The 25,168-nt window shown below is 41.9% G+C and overlaps 1 protein-coding gene across 1 annotated transcript; it reads right to left on the bottom strand.

The window, feature by feature from the left end:
* Positions 1-296: 296 nt before the first annotated feature.
* Positions 297-8,302, bottom strand: FAM110C (family with sequence similarity 110 member C). Its single transcript, XM_064571901.1, has 2 exons — positions 6,766-8,302; positions 297-2,964 (listed from the first exon to the last, which is right to left on the bottom strand). The coding sequence occupies exon 1, from the start codon at positions 7,761-7,763 to the stop codon at positions 6,798-6,800; it is 966 nt and encodes a 321-aa protein (XP_064427971.1). The 5' UTR covers positions 7,764-8,302; the 3' UTR covers positions 297-2,964; positions 6,766-6,797.
* Positions 8,303-25,168: the final 16,866 nt, after the last annotated feature.

Here is a 25,168-nt window from a genome sequence, read left to right as displayed (position 1 = left end):
ACAATGTGCTAAATATTCAAGACTGTTTTGACTGCATTCCATCTGCAGGGAGAGCCAGAGACTTCCATGCCCTCTGACCTGCCTACACTGGACTTGCCTACATTGGACTTGCCTACAATGCTTCCTCATCTCTGCTGATAATCTGACATTAGGGAGAAAGGGAGACAACAGAAGACATGAGTGATACAATATGCACACTCTGGCTTCAATGTCTTTACTCTGTACAGATTCAAAACCAGTAATAAATGAGAAAAAATACTTTATTTCTTTAATACAGAATACATCATATTGCACTCTAGTTGCAGGTAGTGTGTAGAAAAAACTCTGTTTACAAAACCACCATAACAGTTGCCTGGGCCTGATGTTTTATGGCATCACCAACCGTAACCATGGCACTGAACTTTGAACCGACTGAGAAGGGCAATGTTTAATAAAGCCTTCTTTTTATTTCAGTGTCACTGACCAGCGTCAGGACCAGTGACCAGTCCTCATTTTGAAATGAGGAAACTTTACAGTAACATAAATACCTCTCAGTCAGAGGCACTGTTAATCTGTACCCATATATTAGTGAAATAGATACTGTCAAGCTATTTTTCTTGCTTTATCAATAATTATTTCTTTTCATTGTATTTAATCATATTATTTTACATGCTATTCTTTCACGAACACATGAAACTATTTCATAGCTGTAACTATTGCTATCCTTGTGAAAAATAATTACAAGCTTTTGTTTTCAGACTGAGCTGCAAAGTTTGATTTTCTCAAAGTCATTCAGCAAATTGGGGTAATTCAGGATGAAGAAGGGACTTCTCACCTCCACCCATACTCTTGGAACCTGACTCTGAGGCACGAATCTCAATGGAAGAGAGGGAGTATCCCTGGATCTTGTTGGAGCCCAGGGAAACGCTGTTCCTCTTCTTCACGCCCATCTCTGGGATCTGCTTCTGAATTCACTCCAGCTGAATTCTTCCCTGTACCTCCACTGAAGCACAGATGCTTCTGGAAGATCTTGGTGTTTTTGAATACAACCAGCTTGTTTCTATTTTTTTTTATCTATTATATGCATTATGAGTCTGCACCATTATGATCTAAGGTAAATAGGATCAAGGTTCATCCTATTCTGACAGTAGAAAGGCACAAAACAGTTTTACCTAAAGCACTGACATGTACACTTAATGGAACACCTCTAAATAAGGGAACTGGCTATATGTCAAAAGCCTGTAAAATGAATTTTTAAACTAACTGCAATCCATTGAACAGTAAAATAGCAGCATTTTGAGAGGAACAATTGGGGGAAAATTCTTAAAGCATGGACTCTGTTGTCTTGAAATAGAGTCTACGATGAGAAAGGTGCATTCTTGGGCAACAGAGGCTCCAAAAACGCATATATGTGGGATTATCTGAAAACAATCACCATGGTACCGAGCACTTTATAGAGTAGTGAGTACTACGTTTACCGTCAGAAGTGGGATATCCAAGGAAACAACGTACACAAAAACATAACCTAGGAGAAAATGATTTAAAACCGTACTGATAAAAACTAAAACCGGATCATGTTAAGGAAAACTATCTGAAGACCAATAACTGTAAAAATAAATATTAAGGTGCTCAAAGACCTACTCTCACAGTAAAAGTTACATAATAGAACACAATATTAAACAAGTACATGAACATATCAAAATGGATTGGTTTATAAAATGTTCTACCATTGAGAAACCCATTGTTCTCCCCTCCATACTCTTCTCCATAATAATTTTGTTCCTGAGGAGATGTATTTTGTTAAAACACAATAAGCTTTGAAAGAGTCAACTGGGTTACATATTTTCTTTGGGTTGTCATCATTGATATAAAATTTCTCTCCAAAGGCTCTAAATCTGAAATCTGTGCAGTCTGGGTGTCAGGATTGGGTGAGGGTCACAGTAACTGCCTACCGACAGCATTCTGATCCTGGAGTTGGTCAGCTGCCCAGAGGCTGACCCTCTTCTCAAACACATCCTTTGCAGAAAAGGATGAGCTGGTGCCAAATCTGGGATGACTGCATGATCCATGGAGGTGGCAATTAGACAAATGGGCAGGGTGTGTTCTGTGGAACCTGGGCCTCTCCTCTGCTTTGGGCAGTTGGGAACCAGAGCCTTGTGGAGGCGTGCTCTACAGGGTGCAAAGGAGGCAGGCTGCCATGGTTGTGAGGGAAGGGAGCTCCTGAGTCTCCTGCCAGCTCCCGAAAAAAGGCATTTTTAGCGGTATCAACTCTAACTTCTCTTTTAATGGCACGTCCACACGTCTGCAACCCAATGAGAGTGGCATTACTAAAATAACTTTAAAAGTACTTTCTGCAGTTTAAGTGGCAGTGATGCTCAGACGTGGAGGTGTCCATGTGAGCATGTGAGTGTATGTTTACTCTTTGTTAGCCACACTGTTAAAGTAGAATACACCTTCTCATGATTACAGAACTTTGATTTAATTGGTGCCAAACAGTCCAGATTGATTGAAAGCAGTAAATCCTATGGCATTCATGCTTGGCTTTCATACTCTTTGCCTTTCTTTTTTCTTTTTTTAAAATCAATTTAGATATCATTAAAATGCATCATGGTACCTCTTTGCCACCAAGCCAGTCAAACAGATACCCCTGAAAATATTTTCATGCAGCTGTCGCCTCCTCTGCTGCCTTCTGGAAGCAAGGATAGAGGCACCTCAAGCAAGAAAATATCTCCCAGAGCTTCAGCTGTGTCTTAACAGCTACAACCCAGCTAATTTCCAAGTTCCATATTCCCCTTTCTCCATAGCATTTCAAACCTTCTGAATTATGTACGCTTCTTCAATAGAGTGCTTTATTCCTGGGAAAACAGCAAACATGTGGTCACCTGGGTGCATTGGACAAATCCTGTGGCACTGAGGATGGCCCTGGGGTCCCCAATCATCCAGGACATACTTCAAGGAGCCCCCACAGTCTGGAAGCCTTGCTTCCTGAGGAGTAAGGAAAAATCAGTGAATCAACACCAGTCAGTCTAGGCAACAGTTGTAAAGCCAAACACTATACTATGAAGCCTGGTCCTCACAGTCTTTGGTTTTGTGATATTTTCTGCATTTGAAATTTTGAAAAGAAGTTGGTAGCCTTAGCAAAGACAGCTATCATCTGGCTTCTGTGGCAGAACAAATATGTATCTCCCTGAGGCCTTTTTCTGGATTTTTAAATTTCTGTTTGCCTCCAATTACTCATGGGACAGTAAGAAAATTTCTTTTTAATGTTGGTAAGGCCAGTGCTAACTATCACAGTTGGACAACAAAGTGAAAACAAGGCAGGCGGTCCAAATAAATATGTGAAGGCAAATGGATTCCACCCTTTTCACACATAAATCTCTCAGAAAGCCCCAGGGGCTGGCCTGAAGACAGAAAAGAGTGGCCTTCTAGCTACTCCAGCCACTTGTTCACCTAAAATCCACTCTCAGATGGTGACTGGAGAACTTCTCAGCTAGTCAAAAACAAAAGGAGCAGAAAGGCAGGAGCATCCCAGTTTGTCCGATCCCCCTATGGCATCTTTGATGAGACACAGTTCTATCCCACCAGCTTACAGGGGACTTCTACAGGTGCTCCGTGTTGTATCTAAGAGAAATGTGAGAATATCTGAGCTTTTTGCCTTGAAATTGAACAACATTCATCCCTAATTAGCCCAAAGAACAAGTTACCATTCTTTCACAACAACACTAACGTCAGTAACTTCTATATTTTATGGGAAAGACACAAAACCAGAGAGACCTAAATCTGGGCAGCCCTGCTGTTGTAAAGAACCAAAGGACAGAAGGTGACTAGCACCAGCAGATGAAGAACAGTGTTCACGAATCACACACTGAGACACAGAATGCCACAGTCACCCATGCAGAACTACTGCTCACGGATCCCCAGTGGGATTGCATACAGATTCTATAAGCTAGTCTCCAGCTCTGATAGTCTCAATTTTGAAAAGCAAGCATTTTTACTTTACATGAGTTTGAACTTCTTATTTAATTTTGGATGGGATATTTTTATTTTAATTTATTTCTATTTACCAAAGGAACAAAGGCCTCTATATAAAATACATTCGTTTTCCTTCCCACTTAGAAAGCACACCTTTGTTCATCTCTGATTTTCTGAATTTTTCATGAAATCCTAAAATGATTCCATATGGATTCTGACACAAATATCATGATAAACTAAAGAAAAACTACTAGCTTGAATTCTTGTTTCCACAGCCTCCAGAAGTTATGAAATTAGTCTCAGACAAGTAAGCCTGTGAGGACAGGTCAGCTGCCTTTCTGTTCAAGCTGCTAGATGACCCTCGACAAGGGAGGTAGTGGCCGCCATGCTCTGTGCTTTGGGTCCTGCCTCTCTCTGCTGGCTCTTCCTCTGAAGAGACCACCATCTGGATGTGCTAAGTTGAGGTCCTGTGGTCATGCACAGACTTTGCATAGTCCCATTAAGCTGGACAAAGCCCAGGGGAACTCACTTCTTCCATGACCACATAAGCAGCCAGCCTTTGGGTCTCCTGCAATGAATTTCAAAGAATGGGAACTATGGTTTTGGGGAGCAAATTTGTGAGGCCAATCTTTACAGTGCTGGTGAATGGCAACACACAGAACCGCAGGCATACTCTTGGGTCACATCCATCTCCCTTCTCTGAGCAAAAACATAACAGCTCAGAAGGCAGATGACATTATCTTCCACTGGAACCAGCAGGAATAAGGGAGAGGGAAAACCTCTGCTCTCCTGCATAGATTCACGCTGGCAGTTTCTTAAACCTTCTGTCACTTTCCTCTTGCCTCAACTACTTTTCTTGGCCATAAAAGTGAATGTTCTCACAAGCTAACCCAACTTCTTCCATTTTTCATAGGCTCAAACCTAAAAGGGGCTTCAGAAGGTTACTTCCTAGCAGGAATCTTAAATTCTCTTGCAGGTCACTGCTTTGACATTGGAGCCTGGAGATGAGGGTGCATCTGGGTCTGGAGGGGTCAGAGGGGAGAGTGTGGATTTGTATGCTGTCAGGTTTTATTTTATTTTGTTTGCGCATCATCTTGTTACCTCAGCACTATTTATATCAACAATTCTACCTACCCTTTGTGCACAAAATACAGCACAAAGTTGGCAACCTGAGGGAACTTATTTTTAAGTTTACTTTTTACATACTCCAATAGATAATGGTTTCCTATTTTCCTTTTCTAGGTTCCAATCATAAAACACAGATATACAGATTAACTATACAGAATCAAAAAGAATAGAGGTTGGAAACGATCTGCCTATCTGCCTTCATTTTATGGACAATGGGAGGCTAAGGTGGAGGAGTGATTACCAACGGAAGACACCTCCTAGTCCCCCCACTTTAGTGCTCTACTAGACCATGTCCCTCTGGAACCATGCCAGTCCCCACAACTTTCCTCCTTGACACCAAGGCAGTCCTGATGGCTTGGGAGGAATGTATTCACCTCAGTTTCAAAAGACACTTTGTGAAAAGTACAAGCTAATGTGTTGTTATTTTTATTTTAAATGCTGACTATTTAATTCTAAGGCTGGCGAAAAATACAATAATATTCAATAAATTATATGGGAAAACTTAAGTCATGATTCTTCTGAATCCAATTTATTTCTCCTTGTTAATTTTTAAGTCTATGCTTAGGCCATGGCTACTCAAGGAAGTTAGGCCTTTGTTCAGTCCTCAAACAGGTGAGCTGTGTACAATCACATCTTGTAGCAGCCTCCCCACCACTCTGAAGATTGATACTGTGTCTCCGATTGGTTTATATCAAGGGCAGACAAAAATACTTCCATCTCATGAATTTTGTTTTAATCTATAGCAAGTTGTCATTGAAGGGTAAGAGAAAAAATAATGGTGCAATGTTTAAATTCTTGGTTCCTAAGGAGAACCCCAAAAAGGTACCTTCTCTTCTCCCTTCACTACCCCCAAAATGCCCTCACCACATGTTCTTGGAAGGAAGAGTAGAGGTCACTAAGGATAAACATTCCTTAGTTCCTCAGTGAAAAAGAACTTGAGATCCATCCTGTGCTACCGGTGTCCAAGGGGAAGAAATTTATCTCCTGTGTGATCATAGGAGGTAAATAAACTATAGAATCACAGCCGTGCAGAGTTCTAAAACACCAGTTATAACTGAGCCCAGGCCCAGTTCAACAAACTGATGCTCCTTCTTGTGAACTAAGACTCTCCTCAGAAAGCTCTCCAGACAACTCAAACAAAATTTAGCCACGTGGAGACCTGTGCAGCTATATGAATGCCAAACTGTAAAGAAGTTCTCCCTCTCCGCCAGGCTTGCTGAAGGCCTCCAGGAATGAGCTCAGAGCCTTTCGTTCTGCTGGAGAGGGGTTGGCAGTCCCACTCTAGGGTTACAGGTGGACCAGTGAGCTCTGATCCAACCTCAGGATGCCCACAGGTCAATTCACACAGACCCTAGAGCTCTCAGGCTATTTTCAACGAAGGAAATAATAGCAGGGCTGCAAACTTATCTCTGACGGAGCATTTTCTAACTCCGACTTCCCTTCTTATGGGAATTACATTTCCAGGCAGTTAGAAGCAAAACACTCAAAAGAAAGGGTGCTGGTCCTGCAGGGGACCTGGATTGGCGGCCCTTCTGCTCTCTTAGCAGTGGTCCTTGGACGCATGAGCCTCTGTGTCTTAACATGTAGGGTCCCTTGGACTGGATCCATCCAACCCGGCCACACCCACCAAGCCCTCACAGACACGCACGCACAAAGACACCCCTCCCGGGCTTTCCGGATGCACACCTAGGGTCCAAGTCTCCCCAGAGCGCGAGCGGTCACGCCGGGCCCTGCAGCCCCTGGCCGGTCTTCTCCTTGGCTTTCTTACAGGTGTACAGCCACTTGATGATGCGGGCGTTCCTCTCGATGACCGAGGTGGTGCTGGGCACCTGCTCGGTCAGTTCTTCCTCCTGCAGTCCCTCTTCGCCGCCGCTGTGCCGGGAGAAGCCGCTGTCAGAGGTGGCGACGCTCACGCTGCGGACCTTGAGTGTGACGCGGTCCGACCCCGCGGAGAAATTCTCCCTCCCGAGATCTTCCACCACCTCAGGCTCCAGGCCGCAGAACTGGAAGAAGGTGTCACATTCGGCCAAGGACGCTGAGTAGCGGGAGCTGAGGTCTGACTGCGATCGCTGCAGCCCCCCGCGCCTCGTCCCTCGCAGCTCCGGGACCCGGGACGCAGCCGGGACTCTGGTGGGCGTCCCACAGGGCGCTGCGCGCGCTGGGGGCGCGGGAACGCCGGGGGCCGCGGGGGCCGCAGTAGGGCCGGGCTCGGTCAAGACCGCCTCCTCGCGCCTGGCCCTGACCTCCTCTCCCACCCGGGACGTGTCCGGGGGCGCCGGCGTCCTGTCCTTGCCCGGCCCCTGGAAGAGCTTCTTCACCAGGCCCCCCCTGGAGCTGTCGGCGCCCTGTCCTCGGACGAAGTCGCACTTCTGCCGGTAGATGACCAGGGAGTCGGGTCTCAGCGGCTTCCGAGCGATGGCCCTGCGCGCCACGGCACCGGGGACGCGAGCCGGAGGCCGAGGGTCGCCCGCGGTCCCTTCGCTCACCCCGGGGCTGCTGCCCTCGGGAGCCGGGCCCGGGCCGGCTCCCGGCGGGCCCCGCACGTACTTGGCGCGGTCGGCCGCTAGCCTCTCCACCGCGCTCCTGCGTGCGGGCACCACCGCGTCCCGGACCCTGGGCGCCTCGGGGTGCCGGGTCAGCAGTCGCTCGTTGGCGGGCGCGTCCGGGGCCGGCAGGGCACGCATCCTCGGCGCTCGGCTGGTGCTCGGCGCCCCGTGGAAACGCGCTCCGCCCGCGCTTCCTGTGCGTCTCGGGCCAATTCCGAAGTCCGCGCCGGGTGCGGAATGGCGCCCAGGCGCCAGCCGGCCCAGGTCCAGAGTCTGGCAGGCCCGAGTCTGCACCTATCGGCCCCCGGCCCCCGCGCCCCCGCCCCGCTCCCCTCCCTCCCGGCGCAGCTCCGGGCTCAAGACGCCCCTCGCCGGGCTCCACCCTCACCTTCCGCCGGGCCCGCCTCTCACCTCGCGCGGGGTAGCCACACCAGGTTCCGCCCCCAGCACCTCGCGGCTGCGCAGCCGGTCGCCCCGAGCCGCGCGGGCGGACTGCGGCCGGGGGCTGCGCGACCAGGCAGGGCTGCCCCGCGCGGGAAGGGCCAGGCGGTCCCCCGGGGCGGAGGAGCCCGGAACAGCTGAGCTCGTTCAGCCCCGGTATCGGCCGCCTCCTCCGCTCCGACGGCTGCCTGGGGCCACCGCCGACGCTGGCACTTCCGGACTGGGGGAGGGCAGGGTGAGCCGGCTGGCAGTCCCCACGCCCGAGCCGGTGTCCTGCGTCCTTTGCATTTTTAAAGTGACCTCTGCGTGTTTCGAAACTTTCGACTTTCCTTAATTTTCTGAGGTTTACTCCTGAGCACGTACGCTTACCAGAAAGGAAACGGATGTAAAAGGAAAGAGGACTCATTGCACCACAGGGCTAGGCTATGTGTCAGGTAAAAAGAATCTGGGAACTCAGCAGAGACCTGGACTGAGTTCAGACACGGTCACTGGCCAGCCATGGGTCAGACCAGGCCACCAGGTGCGGAGCCTCATGGCAAGAACAGGCTGGCGGTAGAGGTGAGGCTCGAGGGAGTTGGGAAAAAACGACTAAAATCCCAGAATGACTGCTGTTCTTCCTGTAACCGAGGCGATGGGGAACCGTTCACCAGGGCAGTGGATCAGCTTAGGAATGCTAAAAGTCTAAGAGAAAATATTTCCAAAATTCCATTTTTTCCAAAAGTTGCACAAAGGACAAGGTATTTGCTGGAGGAGTGAAATGTCCATTTTATCTCTTATGTTAAAGCCAACTCCAAGATACACTGACCTTTCAAAGTTGTGGTTGAGTGCAACACAGCAGCCTGTGGATGGCGGACAGGAGGGTTCTCAAGGTCTGGGCGGATTTTGTCTCGCCTCTTGAGTGCCAGTGGACACCAAAAGGGGCTGGTTGTGCGTCAGCAGTTGCAGCCCCGGCTGACCGCCATCGCCTGATGATCAGAGAACTGCAGCTCGGTTGGCCAGTGGGTCTTTAGACCTTCAGTTCCTGTGAGGCTAAATCCCATAGTCAGGAATAGAAGCCCAACAAGAAACCAGGTCTCCTGAGAGCCAGACCACCCAGATAGTATCCTGGGAAAGTGTTATAGTCACGGGAAAAGAAGACTATGATCCATTAGGTAAGGGGGTGGGGGTGGGGGGAAGCAAAGAGTAAGAGTGGGGTTTAGAGAGGGCAGGATGCTGGGTTGGGCACATTGTTTCCCACAGCTGATGGGAGCCCAAAGTCTAGCCTTTTTTTCCCCTCAGGCAGCATGGTCTCTTCTTGTCAGAGGGGGGGAAAATATATATATATATATATGTTAAATTGCTTGGTCCAAAGTGGCTACCTTATTTAATTTGTACTTCTTCCTGTGCAATTACAGCAGTTCTGAGAGAACTCCTAAGCATGGGGCCCCTGGGATGTGTCTGAGCCCGGGTGCCTTATTTATTCACTGAGTCCTTTTGGACACATAACAAACGTTTCAGGATCTTTATTTTGTCATTTGTAAAATTCTCACTTTTATAGCTTAGAACATTCATTGCTTGATATTGAGCACTAAATAAATGTTAATCTGAACAACCCAGACTTAGGTTTCAGCTCTGTTTCCTCTTAAGGCTATAAGGCTGGACCCCTCAGTGCCTCTGGTTGCTCATCTATAAATCAGAGCTCATAATATCCACTTTGCTAAGGTTTTTGCTAAGTTAATGAGATTATGTACATAAAGGGCTTAGGACTACTTCTGGCACAGAGCAAATTGTCACTAAATGTTAAATTTATTATTTTGCTGATGATGGTTATAAATTAGTTGCTTATCAAATTTTAAATACAGTTAGTAAATTTATGTGTGAGTACTGAACATATTAAGAATAAAAGTAGGGCGCCTGGGTGGCTCAGATGGTTAAGCGTCTGCCTTTGGCTCAGGTCATGATCCCGGAGTCCTGGGATCGAGTCCCGCATCGGGCTCCCTGCTCTGCGGGAAGTCTGCTTCTCCCTCTGCCTCTCTCTCTCTCTCTCATGAATAAGTAAATAAAATCTTTAAAAAAAAAAAAAGAATAAAAGTAAAACTATAAATGAAGTTGTATTTAAAACATTGCTGCTGGACAAAACTATATATCCATAATTTTCTACCCATTTGACATAATTTACTGGAAAAATGGAATAGTAAGATAATTACAAGAAAATTGCCTAAGTGTTTTTTTTTCTAATAAAGATTTTATTTATTTATTTGACAGCGAGACATAGTGAGAGCAGGAACACAAGTAGGGGGAGTGGGAGAGGGAGTAGCAGGCTTCCTGCTGAGCAGGGAGCCCGATGTAGGGCTCGATCCCAGGACCCTGGGATCATGACCTAAGCCGAAGGCAGACACTTAACGACTGAGCCACCCAGGCACCCCTAAGTAAAGTGTTCTTGTTGCTCAATTTGTAGCTTAAACTTTGACCTAATTTCCTTCCTGGTATCACCTCAAAAGACTTGGTCAGAGCGGGAGAAAGTGGTTATGGATCCAGTGATCCACAAACTCTATTTCTAAGAATTTATCGCAAGGAACCAAGAAGAGATGTGTGCACAGTATTAGGACTTTCATTGCAGACAAATAGTTGAAGTCAACCTACATTCAACAACAGGAGGAAGGGCTCGGTGATGTGTGATACTCCATGGGATAGTATTATCCAACGATTTACCATCATACTTCTACACAGTGTCTTATGGAGTAAGAAATTATCATAATATATGTGAATTTTTTAAATTATTACAAATATAGTAGCAGTCTGGATAAATTTCTAGAAACACAAAACCTCCCAAGACTACATCATGAAGAAATGGAAAATCTGAATACACCTATAACTAGTAAGGAGATTGAATCAATAATCAAATTTCTCCCAAAAAAGAAAAGCCCTGGGCCTGATGATTTCACTGATCAAACATTTAAAGAACTAATACCAATCCTTCTTAGCTTTTCCCCAAAAATCAAAGAGGAGGGAACACTCCCTAACTCACTTTATAAGGCCTGCATTATCCTGATACCAAAGCCAGACAAAGACACTGCAAGAAAACTACAGATCAATGCCCTGTGAACATCAATGCAAAAATCCTCAACAAAATTCTAGTGAACAGAATTCAGTAGCATATTGAAAATAACTGTATACACCATAACCAAATGGAATTTATTCTTGGAATGCAAGGATGGTTTACCATACGAAATTTGATCAAAATAATGTTCCACATCCACAGAATGAAGGGAAAAAAAACACATGATCATCTCAATTGATGCAGAAAAAAGCATTTGACAAAACAATACACTTTCATGATAAAAACACTCAACAAACTAGGAATAGAAGGAAACTATTTCAACATAATAAAAGCCATTTGTGAAAAACCCACAGTGAATATTATATTTAATGATGAAAGACTAAATTTTTTTTTCTCTAAGATCAGGAACAAGGCAGGGATGCTTGCTTTTACTACTTTTATTCAACATAGTACTGGAAGTTCTACCAGAGCAGTTAGGCAAGAAAAAGACATAAAATCATCCAAACTGGAAAAGATGAAGTAAAATTTTCTCTGTGTACAGATGATATGATCTTATACATAGAAAACCCTAAATATGGTGTGCACATACACACACACATACTGTTAGAATGAAAAATTAAATTCAGCAAAGTATCAAGATACAAAGCCAATATAGAAAAATCAATTTCAGGGGCACCTGGGTGGCTCAGTCATTAAGCATCTGCCTTCGGCTCAGGTCATGATCCCAGGGTCCTGGGATCGAGCCCTGCATCAGGCTCCCTGCTCCGTGGGAAGCCTGCTTCTCCCTCTCCCACTCTCCCTGCTTGTGTTCCCTCTCTCGCTGTGTCTCTCTCTGTCAAATAAATAAATAAAATCTTTAAAAAAAAAAGGAAAAATCAATTTCATCTTTATACACTAACAAACAATCTGAGAAGAAAATTACAAAAAACAATTATATTTATAATAGCATCAAAAAAGCAAAATACTTAGGAAATAACTTAAACAAGGAAGTTAAAGACTTGTATGATGAAAACCACAGTTCTGAAAGAAATTTTTAAAAGATGTAAATAAATGGAAAAAAATGCCATGTTTATGGATTAGAAAACTTAATCTTATTAAAATGTCAATACTACCCAAAGAAATCTACAGATTGTTTAATCCCTATCAAAGTCCCAATAACATTTTTGCAGAAATAGGGAAAAACCAACCCCAAAATTCACATGGAATCTCAAGGGACCTCAAATAGTCCAAACAATCTTGATAAAGAATAATAAAACTGAAGGACTCACCTCCCTGATTTCAAAACTTAATACAAGGCTACAGTAATCAAAAGAGTGTGGTATTGCCATAAAAACCATGGAATCAAATAGCCTAGAAATAAGCCCTGATATATATGATCAAATGATTTTCAACAAGGGTGCCAAGACAATTCAATGGAGGAAAGTACAGGCTTTTCAGTGAATGGTGCTGGAAAATGGTATCCACATGCAGAAGAGTGTAGCTGAACTCTTACCTAACTTCACATACAAAATTTAACTCAAAATGGACCAAGAACCTACATGTAAGACCTAAAACAATAAAACTCTTAAAACAGAAGACAAAATCCTCATGATACTAGATTTAGCAATGATTTCTTGTATGTGACACCAAAGGCCCAGGCAACAAAAGGAAAAGAGACAAGTGGTACTTCATGAAAATCAAAACGTTCTGTGCATCAGAGGCACCATCCTTAGAGTACAACAGCAACCCACAGAATGACAGGAAATGCTTGCCAACCATGTATCTGATGAGGGAGTAAATCCAGAATTACAGAGAAATCCTACAACTCAAGAACACAAAACCAAAATAAAACAACAACAACAAAAAATTCAAATGTGGGCAAAGGATTTGAATACACATTTCTCTAAGAAAGATTATAAAAATGGCCAATAAACATGTGAGAAGATGCTCAACATTAGTAATCATTATATAAATGCAAATAAAAACCACAATGAGTTATCACCCCACAGCCATTAGGATGGCTAATAAAAAAAAAAAAAAAAAAGGCAGAAAACAACTAGTGCTGATGAGGAGTTGGAGAAATGGGGACCCCTGTGCATTGTGCTGGGAATATAAAATAGTAAGACACTATGGAAAACAGCATGGTGGTTCATCAAAAAATTAAAATAGAATTACATGTGATCCAGCAATTCCACTTCTGGTTATATATCCAAAACAATTGAAAGCAAGGTCTCAGAGATATTTGCACACCCATGTTCATAGCAGCCTTATTCACAATAGCTGAAATATGGAAGCAACCCAAGTGCCCATCAATAGATGAATGGGTAAGCAAGTTGTGGTATATCCATACAACGGAGTATTATTCAGCCTTAAATAGGAAGACAGTTCTATAATACACTACAACATGGATGGATCTTCACATCATGCTAAGTGAAATAAGCCAGTCACAAAAAGACAAACACTCTATGATTCCACTTATATGAGGTACTTAGAATAGTCAAAATTATGAAGACAGAAAGTGTAATGGTGGTTTCCAGAAGCTAGGAAAAGGGTAGAATGGGGAGTTATCTTTTGATGGGGACAGGGTTTCTGTTTTACAAGATAAGAAGTTATGGGGATGGGTGATGGTGCTGGTTGCACAACAATTCGAATGTATTTAATAACACTGAACTGTACACTCAAAAATGGTTGATATGGTGACTGTTGGGTTATAGGTATTTTGCCACAAAAAATGAAAAAACACAAAAGTGCAGTAAAACTATACAATGGAGTATTATTCAGTAATAGCAAGGAATGAACTATTGATACACCCAACTTAGATGAGTCCACAAGGAATTATGCTGAGTGAAAAAAGCCCATCCCAAAAGTTTACAGACTGTATGAGTTCATTTGTATAGAATTCTCAAAATGACAAAATTATGGAAATGGAGAACAGATTAGTAGTGCCAGGGCTTAGGGACAGAAGTAGTTGAAAAGAGGGTCTAACTATAAAAGGACAACATGGGGCATCTTGTGGTGATGGACATGTTCTCTATCTGGACTGTACTCACATCAGTATCCTGGCTGTGATATTTTATTACCATTTCATAAATATTACCCTTGAGGGAAACTGGGTAAAGGGCATACTGGACCTTTCTCTATTATTTCTCACATCTGCATGTTAATCTATCTTTTTTTTAAATCTCAAAGTGTGTTTAATAATTAAAAAATAAAAATAGTAATATAAATAAGTGAATAAATAAATAGGTGTATCAGTTATATTTACTCCAGTACTTCGGTCTCAGAGTACATTGTAGAGCATAATAAGTATTTTTTGAGCACTTATTATATGAAGAGCACTGTTCTAGCTTCCAAAGATACAGAAACAAACAATGATAATAAAAAACAATAAGCTTGAACCATACTTAATATATACATCTGTTTTCAAATTAGGTTAATATTAGTTGTTTTTTGCTTTAATGATCAGTGTTTGCTAAATTTGTTTTCTGTTATGAATGTTATTTATGACTACAGATTTTAAAGTAAAACACTAAACACATCTATTTACAAATAACCACAATTACTCTAAAGCATATTAATTATCTTCAGATCGAATACATAAACAGAAAAACCACTAATGTGCTCATTCACCTTTCCTGTGACAACAGACTCTAACATATATTCACATAATGGTTATAAAGATTCATTTGATTAAAATAACACTATACTATTTTAATGAATTTCTTAAGAGAAGGTTACATATATAAAAAAAAAGTTTACATATCTTTTTAAAGTTTGTTATTTGAATACATTTGGTAATATGTCCTCCTTCCTCAATTAATGAGTTAAGAAGAACATGGAGATAATACCCTGGAATTTATCAGTCATTTAAAACTGCAAAATGATAGTGATCCAAAGCGTTTTGATTCCCAGTGATTTTATGCAATATGTATCACCCATTGACAGTAAGTTACTAAAATTCCTATGGAAAATATTCTTTATTTTGAAATTAAAGTGAAAAAATATAAGTGAATAAAATGCTTTATAAATGCATGTGCAAAGTACTAATGTGGCTAATGTTTTATAATACATGATGGTTCAGATAAAAATTAAGGGAAATATCTGCTATTTTTAATATATGTACATACACATTGATGTGTGAATGTGTGTATAACATGAGTTCTGTGTTTAATATATACACAGTTCCTGGGGTGCCTGGGTGGCTCAGTTGGTTAAGCGACTGCCTTTGGCTCAGGTCATTATCCTGGAGTCCCGGGATCGAGTCCCACTTCAGGCGCCCGACATCATACTATTTTTTTTTTCTTTTCTTTAAGATTTTATTTATTTATTTGACAGAGAGAGAGAGAACACAAGCAGGGGGAGCGGCAGGTAGAGGGAGAAGCAGGCTTCCCGCTGAGCAGGGAGCCCAACGCGGGATTTGATCCAGGGACTCCAGGATCATGACCTGAGCCGAAGGCAGTCGCCGAACCGACTGAGCCACCCAGACGCCCCTCCTCCAGGCATTTTATTTAATTTAATTTATTTATTTTTGTAAAGATTTTATTTATTTATTTGAGAGAGAGAATGAGATAGAGAGAGAGCATGAGAGGGGGGAGGGTCAGAGGGAGAAGCAGGCTTCCGCTGAGCAGGGAGCCCGATGCGGGACTCGATCCAGGGACCCCAGAATCATGACCTGAGCTGAAGGCAGTCGCCCAACCGACTGAGCCACCCCGGCGCCTGACATCATACTATTTTTTTTTTCTTTTTTTTAAGATTTTATTTATTTATTTGACAGAGAGAGAGAGAACACAAGCAGGGGGAGCGGCAGGTAGAGGGAGAAGCAGAACCCCCACCGAGCAGGGAGCCTGATGCGGGACTCGATCCCGGGACTCCAGGATCATGACCTGAGCCAAAGGCAGTCGCTTAACCAACTGTGCCACCCAGGTGCCCCATGATTTTATTTATTTAAGAGAGAGAGAGCATGAGAAGGGGGAGGGTCAGAGGGAGAAGCAGACTCCCCGCCGAGCAGGGAGCCTGATGCGGGACTCGATCCCAGGACTATGACCTGAGCCAAAGGCAGTCGCTTAACCAGCTGAGCCACCCAGGCGCCCTATTCTTTTTTTTTTTTTAATTTATTTTTTTTAAGATTTATTTATTTATTTATTTATTTGAGAGAGAGAGAGAGAATGAGAGACAGAGCACGAGAGGGAAGCGGGTCAGAGGGAGAAGCAGGCTCCCCGCCGAGCAGGGAGCCCGATGCGGGACTTGGTCCCGGGACTCCAGGATCATGACCCCAGCGGAAGACAGTCGCCCAACCGACTGAGCCACCCAGGCACCCGACATCATACTATTTAATAATAACCACAAAGCCATCACTAGTAGAGCAGCTGAGACTGTTCTGCCAACATCAAGTGACTGTTACTACAATGGTTCTATTTGGACACTGTTCCAGCTACTTTATGGGCTAAGTAGTGGTTGTGATGGATTATCCATAATATCACCATTTACAACATTGTTTCTATAAAAAGGTATGTTTGGAGTTCCTTTAAATTTACTTACAAATGGACTTTGGAAACATATCCATTTGTAATATGCCTATACTTTCATTGTAACAATATTAGTATCTTTTATAGCAAATGCATTTAACTATATATAACATGATGATATTTTAAAACATTAACACGAACTTTCTCAGTGTTTCCTTTTCCTATGTAGGAGCATCAAAGTCATTCTCTGCTCAATACTTCAGAAGAAGGGGATGACTCAAGAGAGAGATGGATTCAGCAACGTATTTCCTGGCATTTGGGAATCGGCAGCTCAGCCCTACCTCCAGACTAGATTTAGAATTCCCCTGGACCTACACTGGATGAAGAAATTATAAAAGAAATTAAAAATGAGTGGCTATGGATAATGGTGGGTTTCTCGGCCCTACCCCCTGCCCCTCTCCCTACAGCTGAGCTCTACAAGTTATGGGGGTATGTCAGGGAGGAGACAAAACATGATGACAGACTGGGGATCTGAAGGCAGAGGATGTCTGTGTGTCATCCCTACACACATCTCTTGTCAGGGGACATGCATCATGGACTGATTCCTCAGAGCTGCATCTGGACACCTCATGGTGGGGAACAGGACTCAGCAAAAACCTACATGGATGGATGGCCAGAGGCCAGAGGAAGCAAGGACAATTCAGTAGATCCAGTACAGACAGATGTCAACCATAAATGCACACCTGCCCTGTGCCTGATATAGCCTCCAGGAGCCTAGACAGGATCCTGAGTGATCGAGTGGGCAAAAAATACAAACCGAGAGTAAAAGGGGATCTGGAAATTCTTTTCATGCACTTTAGGAACTAAATGGACATTTGTGAGCAAGACTGTTGTCATAAACATTCTAAGACTCCTTTTGAGGAGGAGTATTTTGATTACAAACCATAGACTTACAGAAGTTTCATTTTGCATTAAAACGCATGTTAAAAGTTAGGAATTATATTTATTTTTCATATGAATCTCGTCTCATGGAGTCATTTTCATTTTCCTGATTAAAGATACATGTATTGAGCACCTATTATATGCCAAATGCTCCGCTCCACACTTTCAAATATATTAACTCATAGAAAACTAAGAACAGAAGAGAACTCCCTGAATCTGGTAAAGAAGCCCTATGTTTACTTTCAGCACTCATGATGCTTGACACTAGATTTTTAAAGCTTTTCCTAAAGATGGCAACAACATGAGGGTACTCATTGTTCCCATGCAGCAGGAACAAAACAGTGAGGGGGGAAAGTAATTGCAGGGTATAAGAACTGATTAAAGAGGCACTGTTGTCCTTATTTATAGGCAATATAATTGATAATGTCAGAATTTCAAAAGAATCTGTATAGAATTATTAGGACAAACAAGACATTCAGCAAGATTATTGGACATAAGATCAACATCTAAATATCAAACAGTACTCATGTACATGATATGTAACAATCAAATTGAAAATATAATAGGAAAATATGGTCAAGACATGAAACTAAGAAAGTCCATAGGTATTCCAAGGTATCTGGTAAGGTATCTCAAAAATATACAAAACCTGGATGTGGAATAATACAAAACATTTTTAAGGATATAAATGAAGATCTAAATGAACAGAGAATTTAAAAAAAATGAACAGAGATACAACTTGTTCATAGACGGATGGATGATATTATAAAAATGTAGATTATCTCTGAATTTTTTTTAAAAAGCAACAACGCAATTGGAAATAAAATTCCAACTTTTTTTCATAGACCTTGACAATTCAAAAAATCGCTTGCAAGAATAAAGTTCCGATATACTGCCTGGCATGGTAGCCACTAGCCACACATAGCTACTAAGCACTGGAAATGTGGCTAGTCTGAATGAAGATGTGGCATAAATGTTATATTTTGTATTGAAGAAATGGTATTTTATATATTTTGGATTAAATAAAATATATTATTAGGTTTTAAAAAAGAGTAAAGGTCCAAAAATGGTTAACACAATTTTTAAAAGTTGAAAGGAGGAAGGGATTTTTCACTAACAGATATTTAAGACTTACTATAAAATTACAGTAATGAATAGAGTATGATATTCTTGCAAAGATAGATAAATAGATAAGTTAAAAATAGCCTTGAATTAGATATAATATAGGTAGCATTTAAAATTAGTGGGTGGTAAATGTTCATAACAGTTTGAGGACAATTGTCTTTATGAATAGAAAATTACTATATCTCTTTTTCTCAACAAACACAAAGGTAAACTCTGATGGATTAAAGAACCAAAATGAAAAACATAACTTTACAGCAAAAATATTAAAAATTTTCAGGGTGCCTGTGTGGCTCAGTTGGTTAAGCATCCAACTCTTGATCTCAGCTCAGGTCTTGATTTCAGGGTCCTGAGTTTAAGCCCCACATTGGGCCTCATGCTGGGCATGGAGCCTACTAAAAAAAAAAAAAAGAAAAAGAAAAAGAAAAAAATTTTCAAAAGATTTCTTAAATAAGACATAGATAATAGTAATAACAAAAGAAGCATCTGATAGTTTAACCACATCACAATTATAAAAACTTATGTATCACAAAAGAACATATAATAAAAGGGAAGCCACACAATAGGAGAGGATATGTACAATATATCTAATTGACAAATGTTAGAATTCACTTTATATAAAGAACCTCCACTAACAAATTAGGAAACACAAATATTTCAACAGCCATATGTCAAAGGCAATTCACGGAAGAGAAAATGCAAATAGCTGACAAACATATAGAAAGGTTAAGCTCATAATAATCAGAAATTATAAACAATAAGGAAATATTTTGCACTGGTATGATTGGTCAAACTTAAAATATTCTGACCATGGCATTGATTTAGAGAAATGTAAACATACACTGTAATTGGAATATAAATTGGCAGAATCACTTTGGAGAGCCATTGCACACTATCTGGTAAATTTAAAGATGAAAACACTGTGCCACCTACCAATTTAAGTTTTGAGTGTATTGTCTGATTATATACATGTTGATAGGGAAACATGACATGTTTATGTGTAATAGAAAAAAAAGAAAGGCAACAACCCCAATATCCATTGGTAGGGAACTATAATGATAAGTTTTGATTACTTATACAATGAATGCATTAAAGTAGCTCACATGAATGAACTTTATATGTATTGACTTACATAAATCTGAAAAAACAGCATTTCGTATAAAGCAAATTACAGAACACTATGTACATTTTAATATTTTAATAAATTAAGAAGAATCAGAATCAATACATTATTTTACATCTGCAACTATGAAAAATAATATAGAAATATGGTGTGAGTATACAGTGAACTTACCATAGAAGTTTCCTCTGGGGAGAGAAAACAGGACAGGGGTCTCAATTAAAGATGCAATGTTTATTTTCAGGAATATGAAAACAATTTAGATCTCATACTCTGTTATTGTTTCTTGCTCTCAGAATAACCCTTTAATATGAAATGTCCATGTGTCATTTACTAGCTCTCTTTTCTCTTTCGCTTGTAGTTGGTATTGGTGGTGATATGGACAATTCCAGTGTTTAAGGGAATGTGTTGGGGTGTAGCTACTATTGTAATGTTGAGGTAGTGGTAGCTGGGACGTTACAAACAGAACTTCAGGAGAAGAGGTGGAGGGTTAACGTTTCCCTGCTAGGAGAAACACTGAGACAAAAGTTTTCACCTGCAGCTGGAATGTTTAAGAACTAGCCAGTCAGCTGCCGCAACGTGTGAAATAGGAGCATTAATGGTAAGGCTTGAAAGACTGGTTAACTCCATATCAGGGAGGGCCTGGTAGGTCATTACTAGAGTCTGCATGTGATTCAGAGAGCAAAAAGTGAGCACCAGAGTGAAAGGATCGTACGGATACGTACACTGATGCTGATAGAGCAGTAGTGGGATGGTTTGAGGTAGTGAGGGATTGAGAGACAAAAGGCAATCGGAGAGTATTATAACTTTATGAGATACTGACAGTGACACATGGGTAAGAGAGTGGATATGATGCTTGCGTTTACGTGTCACCTTGGCTGGGCCACCATGCCTGGCTCTGTGGTCAAACAATATTCTGGATGTTTCTGTGAGGGTGTTTTGGATGGGATTAACATTTAAATTGTGGACTTTGAGTAAAGCAGATTGCTCTCCATAATGTGGGTGGGCCTCATCCAAGCAGTTAGAAGCCCTGGTGAGAACAAAGACCGAACTCTCCCAGCATGGAAGAATTCCATGGGACGGAACTGCAGCTCTGGCTTCCCTTGGATCCCCAGTCTGACAACTTAGCCTGAAGACTTTGGACGTGCTAGCCTCCATAATCACCTGAGTCAACTCCTCAAAATAGATCTCTTTAGATATACACATCCTATTGGTTCTGTTTCTCTAAAGAACCTTGACCAATACAGTGGGATAAGAAATGGGAGATTGGATAGAAAATATATTGGGATGGCTAAGTCTGCAGAGACTGGCAATTGCTTGGATAAGGAAAGAAAGAGGAAGAAAAGAACTTGGTAGGTTCTAGACTATTTGACTCAGAGAATGGAAAGGCCTCAAATTTGTAAGTCAATATGAAGGGGTGGGTATTTAAGGAGAAAGTAATTAGCTCCATTTGGGACATCTTTAGTTTAGGTTTTAGTAGGCTCTTTGAATGGAAACAACCAGTAACCAGATATAGTTGTGGACATGAAGCTTAGAGGAGGTGTGTGAGCAGGGAGACAGACAGAATACAGGAGCCAACTGAGCACAACCAAGGCAATGGAAGATAAAACCAGGGCCCAAACACAAGTGTAAAACGAAAGAGAGAGAATGTGTGTGCACACATGTATGTGTGTGTGTGAGAGAGAGAGAGAGAATCTCAAACCAAGACCAATACAGACTGTTGTGTGTGTGTGTGAGAGAGAGAGAATCCCAAACCAAGACCAGTACAGACTGTTGTGTGTGTGTGAGAGAGAGAGAGAGAGAGAATCTCAAACCAAAACTAATACAAACTGCTGTGTGTGTGTGTGTGTGAGAGAGAGAGAGAGAATCTCAAACCAAAACTAATACAAACTGCTGTGTGTGTGTGTGTGTGTGTGAGAGAGAGACTGAGAATCTCAAACCAAGACCAATACAGACTGTTGTGTGTGTGTGTGTGAGAGAGAGAGAGAGAGAGAGAGAGAATCTCAAACCAAGACCAATACAGACTGCTGTGTGTGTGTGTGTGTGTGAGAGAGAGAATCTCAAACCAAAACTAATACAAACTGCTGTGTGTGTGTGTGTGTGTGAGAGAGAGAGAGAGAGAGAATCCCAAACCAAGACCAATACAAACTGCTGTGTGTGTGTGTGTGAGAGAGAGAGAGAGAATCTCAAACCAAGACCAGTACAAACTGCTGTGTGTGTGTGAGAGAGAGAGAGAGAATCCCAAACCAAGACCAATACAGACTGCTGTGTGTGTGTGTGTGTGTGTGTGTTGGGTGGGGTTCTGGGACCAGAAGAGAAGTCTAGGCTAGAGTATGGACCTGGGCAGTTTGGGTACTGCCGTATCCAAGGAGGGAATTTCAAGAAGAGGTGATTGTGAGTAACTGCTGGAGTTTGGCCAGAGTGTGGTTTTCATTGAGTGAGGGACATAGATGCTGCTTACACTGAATTAATAAGAGAGTAAGTGGTGTAGAATGACAGATATAAACAGGGTCATTTTCAGAGTGGAAAACTAGAAGGATGATAACCTGAAAAGCGGGCTACAAGAAAGACAATAGTTTTCTAAATAAGATTACTTTGTATTGAGTCAATTAAGCCAAACAAACAAAACCCCAAACCCCTGAAAACTTAGATAAAATCCAAGTATTGAAATCTCACTGCTTATGTTACCACAAGCCCACAGATGAAATCATGGATGGTATTCAATCTTACCATCTTCTTTTGGTCACAGCCACTCTGGCCAAGGAGCTTAGGAAATCCTTTCACATGTGGAACTTATCAAGTCCCCAGGAGGCACTCCCATCCCTTCTTCACTTCCTTTTTCTATTATTTATTTAAGAAGAGTGAACCTTGAGAGTAAAATCCATTCATCACTTACTTTTCCCCCTTTGCAATAGTGTTGAGTTTGGTGGGGATGCAGACATTCCGTTGGAGTGTCTAGAGAAACACGCTGCTGGGTACTGTTCTTCTGAAGTGGCCCACATGCAGGGGGCACACCTCATCTACTGTGGGACACGTAGGCACCTGGGGGGTGCTCTTTAGAAGTAGATGGGAGAAACTGAGTCATAAGGTCATGAGGTGCTCTCTGTTGCCTACCCATGGCCAGACTGTGGCTTTACAATGGACTATCCTCAGTCAAGAGTGTAAAGTTATATTAAAATGGAACTACTGGCTTCCATTCTAACAGACACAGTGTCAGATAAAAATTACTGAAAATACCTTCTCACAGTCAAAAGGCCATCAGTGCCAGAAACTGATCAAATTAGGGAAACTTTTTAAATATTTCACAAAGATTATAATGAGAAGATGACACTTCTTTGGTGCAGATGGTTTAATAACTACTCAGTGGGAGAGACTAGAGGTTATTTGCATGTCTCTTTATTATTTTTAAGTCTTTTTTCCCATTCTAAATGTAACACAGAAATCTAAAACAAGAAAATACTTTCCATGGCACCTAGTATGTATAAACTCATTGAGCAGGACTGCAAGGGGCGTGCTGGTCCCAAACCACACCTGGCTTAGGCTAAGCCCTTCCAAGTTGACTCTGGATGCTGTGCTGGTGCTAAAGCATTCCCCTGCAGTTCACACCACCCCCCTGCCTTCTCCCACACACCTTTCAGACTAACTGCCTCTTCTCTCCTCCTTGTCTCTCTTGCTCTCCTTCTGAAACTGCCCAGCAGACCCACCCAGGTCTACACAGGAAACTTGAAAGGAGATCATAGTCTGCCTGGTATTGTCAGGTGTGTTGTTTTTAAAACCTTATGCGATATTTTTCCAATCATATTATGTAGGTTTTTCAAGGCCAGAACCTTTCCTTTCTGTATTGAGTCCCTAACAACTAGCAGAGTATCTGCATTCAGTGGGTAAGCAATAAAGTTTGTTAACTGATTTGTGTTTTCATACTCCTGATCAATTACTGACATTGATCAATATCAATACCTTTCAGCTACCTCTCTAAATATATTCATTAAATCATGAATCATTTGGATTTTTATTAACATGTTCTCATGCTCTAGTTTCATTCCACAATCAGAAGCTTAATTACAATAGTCAGTTTTTGTTCTGTTTGACATCAGTTTCTATGTGCATATAATGGCAAGTCCCTGAATCTAATGAGGGAGCTAAATTACAGTTTCTAATTTTCAAAATAATTAAGTTCCATTCTTTGATGAATGGTTTCTTGCCTTCTTTTACTCACACTGAGGAATTTGAAAAATGACGTTATTACTTAAGAGCTTTGGTTTGTCCTAGTTAGGCTAAGTCACAGCTATGACAGCATGGTAATGATAATGAAGACTGGATGCAGGATTTATTACAGTAAATTGCATAAACATTAAAATAATTTTTTCAAGCTGAGTTTGTGAAACAAAATACAAATTATTTTCTCCAATAAATAAACACTTTCATTTTCAATAGAACCAGTGCACAAAAGGGCTTCCCACTATTCTTATGAATCAGGGTTAGAGTAGGCTTGCTGTAAGAGACAGAAGATCTGGTTATAGCTAGGGCGAGCATAGATCTGTGTTTGACTGGCACTAACCCAGTTTATGCTTGTTATTCTCACCTGATTATTAATATTGTCCCTTTATTTTATTTTTTTAAGATTTTATTTATTTATTCATGAGAGACAGAGAGAGAGAGAGGCAGAGGGAGAAGCAGGATCCCAAGGAGCAGGGAGCCCGATGCGGGACTCGATCCCAGGACCCTGGGACCATGACCTGAGCCGAAGGCAGACGCTTAACCATCTGAGCCACCCAGGCGCCCTGTCCCTTTACTTTGAAAAATCTCCTCATTTGAATGATAACCCATATATTCCCGTGAGTTATAAAGTCAGTTCTACCCAGTTGTGTGTCTTTGTGTAGATTAATTAATTTTAGCTGGGCTCAGGTTCCCATTCTTAAAATGAGAAGGTCAGCCTAGGTGACGCCTCAGGTCTGTTTGGCTCTGCTGTTGTGAGGAAAGCACGGTTAGGTCTAAAGAGTGATGTTTCTTCTGGTTTTCTGGTTCTCAGGAAAACAAAATTCTTCACTGAAGAAATTCAAAGAAAGGTGTCCTTAAAATAAAACAACAATGCAAACACTGCTCTCTGATCAGACTCTGGTGTGCTATCACTTGCTAAGCTTCATGGGGCTCTTGTAAAGGCTTGTGAAGAATGACAAAGCTCTCACAACAATCCACTTTGCCCTACATAGGCCTCTAAATTAGATAACCTTCATGTCGTCTAGGTATAGAATCTGCAGGAGGCTGTGGGCCGGTGGGGGAAAGCTGGAAGAAACAACATGAACAACAACAAGACCTGTAAAGGGGAGCTGCTCGCAGGGCACACCATGCTGCGGGTGGGGCTGGCACTGCCTCTGAGACAGTACGTTAGGAATGCATCTACTGCAAGAGGGATTTCCAGCCCAAATGCCCAGGA

Source organism: Mirounga angustirostris, unplaced genomic scaffold (genome assembly GCF_029215605.1).
Source record: "Mirounga angustirostris isolate CCGP_5_RB_7025 unplaced genomic scaffold, mMirAng1.0.hap1 SCAF_10, whole genome shotgun sequence".
NCBI classification, from domain to species: domain Eukaryota; kingdom Metazoa; phylum Chordata; class Mammalia; order Carnivora; family Phocidae; genus Mirounga; species Mirounga angustirostris.
The sequence above is the reverse complement of the archived record's forward strand: the minus strand, read 5'-3'. Positions and strand labels throughout refer to the sequence as shown.

What these genes read in the sequence shown, in the direction of transcription:
- FAM110C (XM_064571901.1), bottom strand. Translation starts at nt 7,763, where the DNA reads ATGCGTGCCCTGCCGGCCCCGGACGCGCCCGCCAACGAGCGACTGCTG.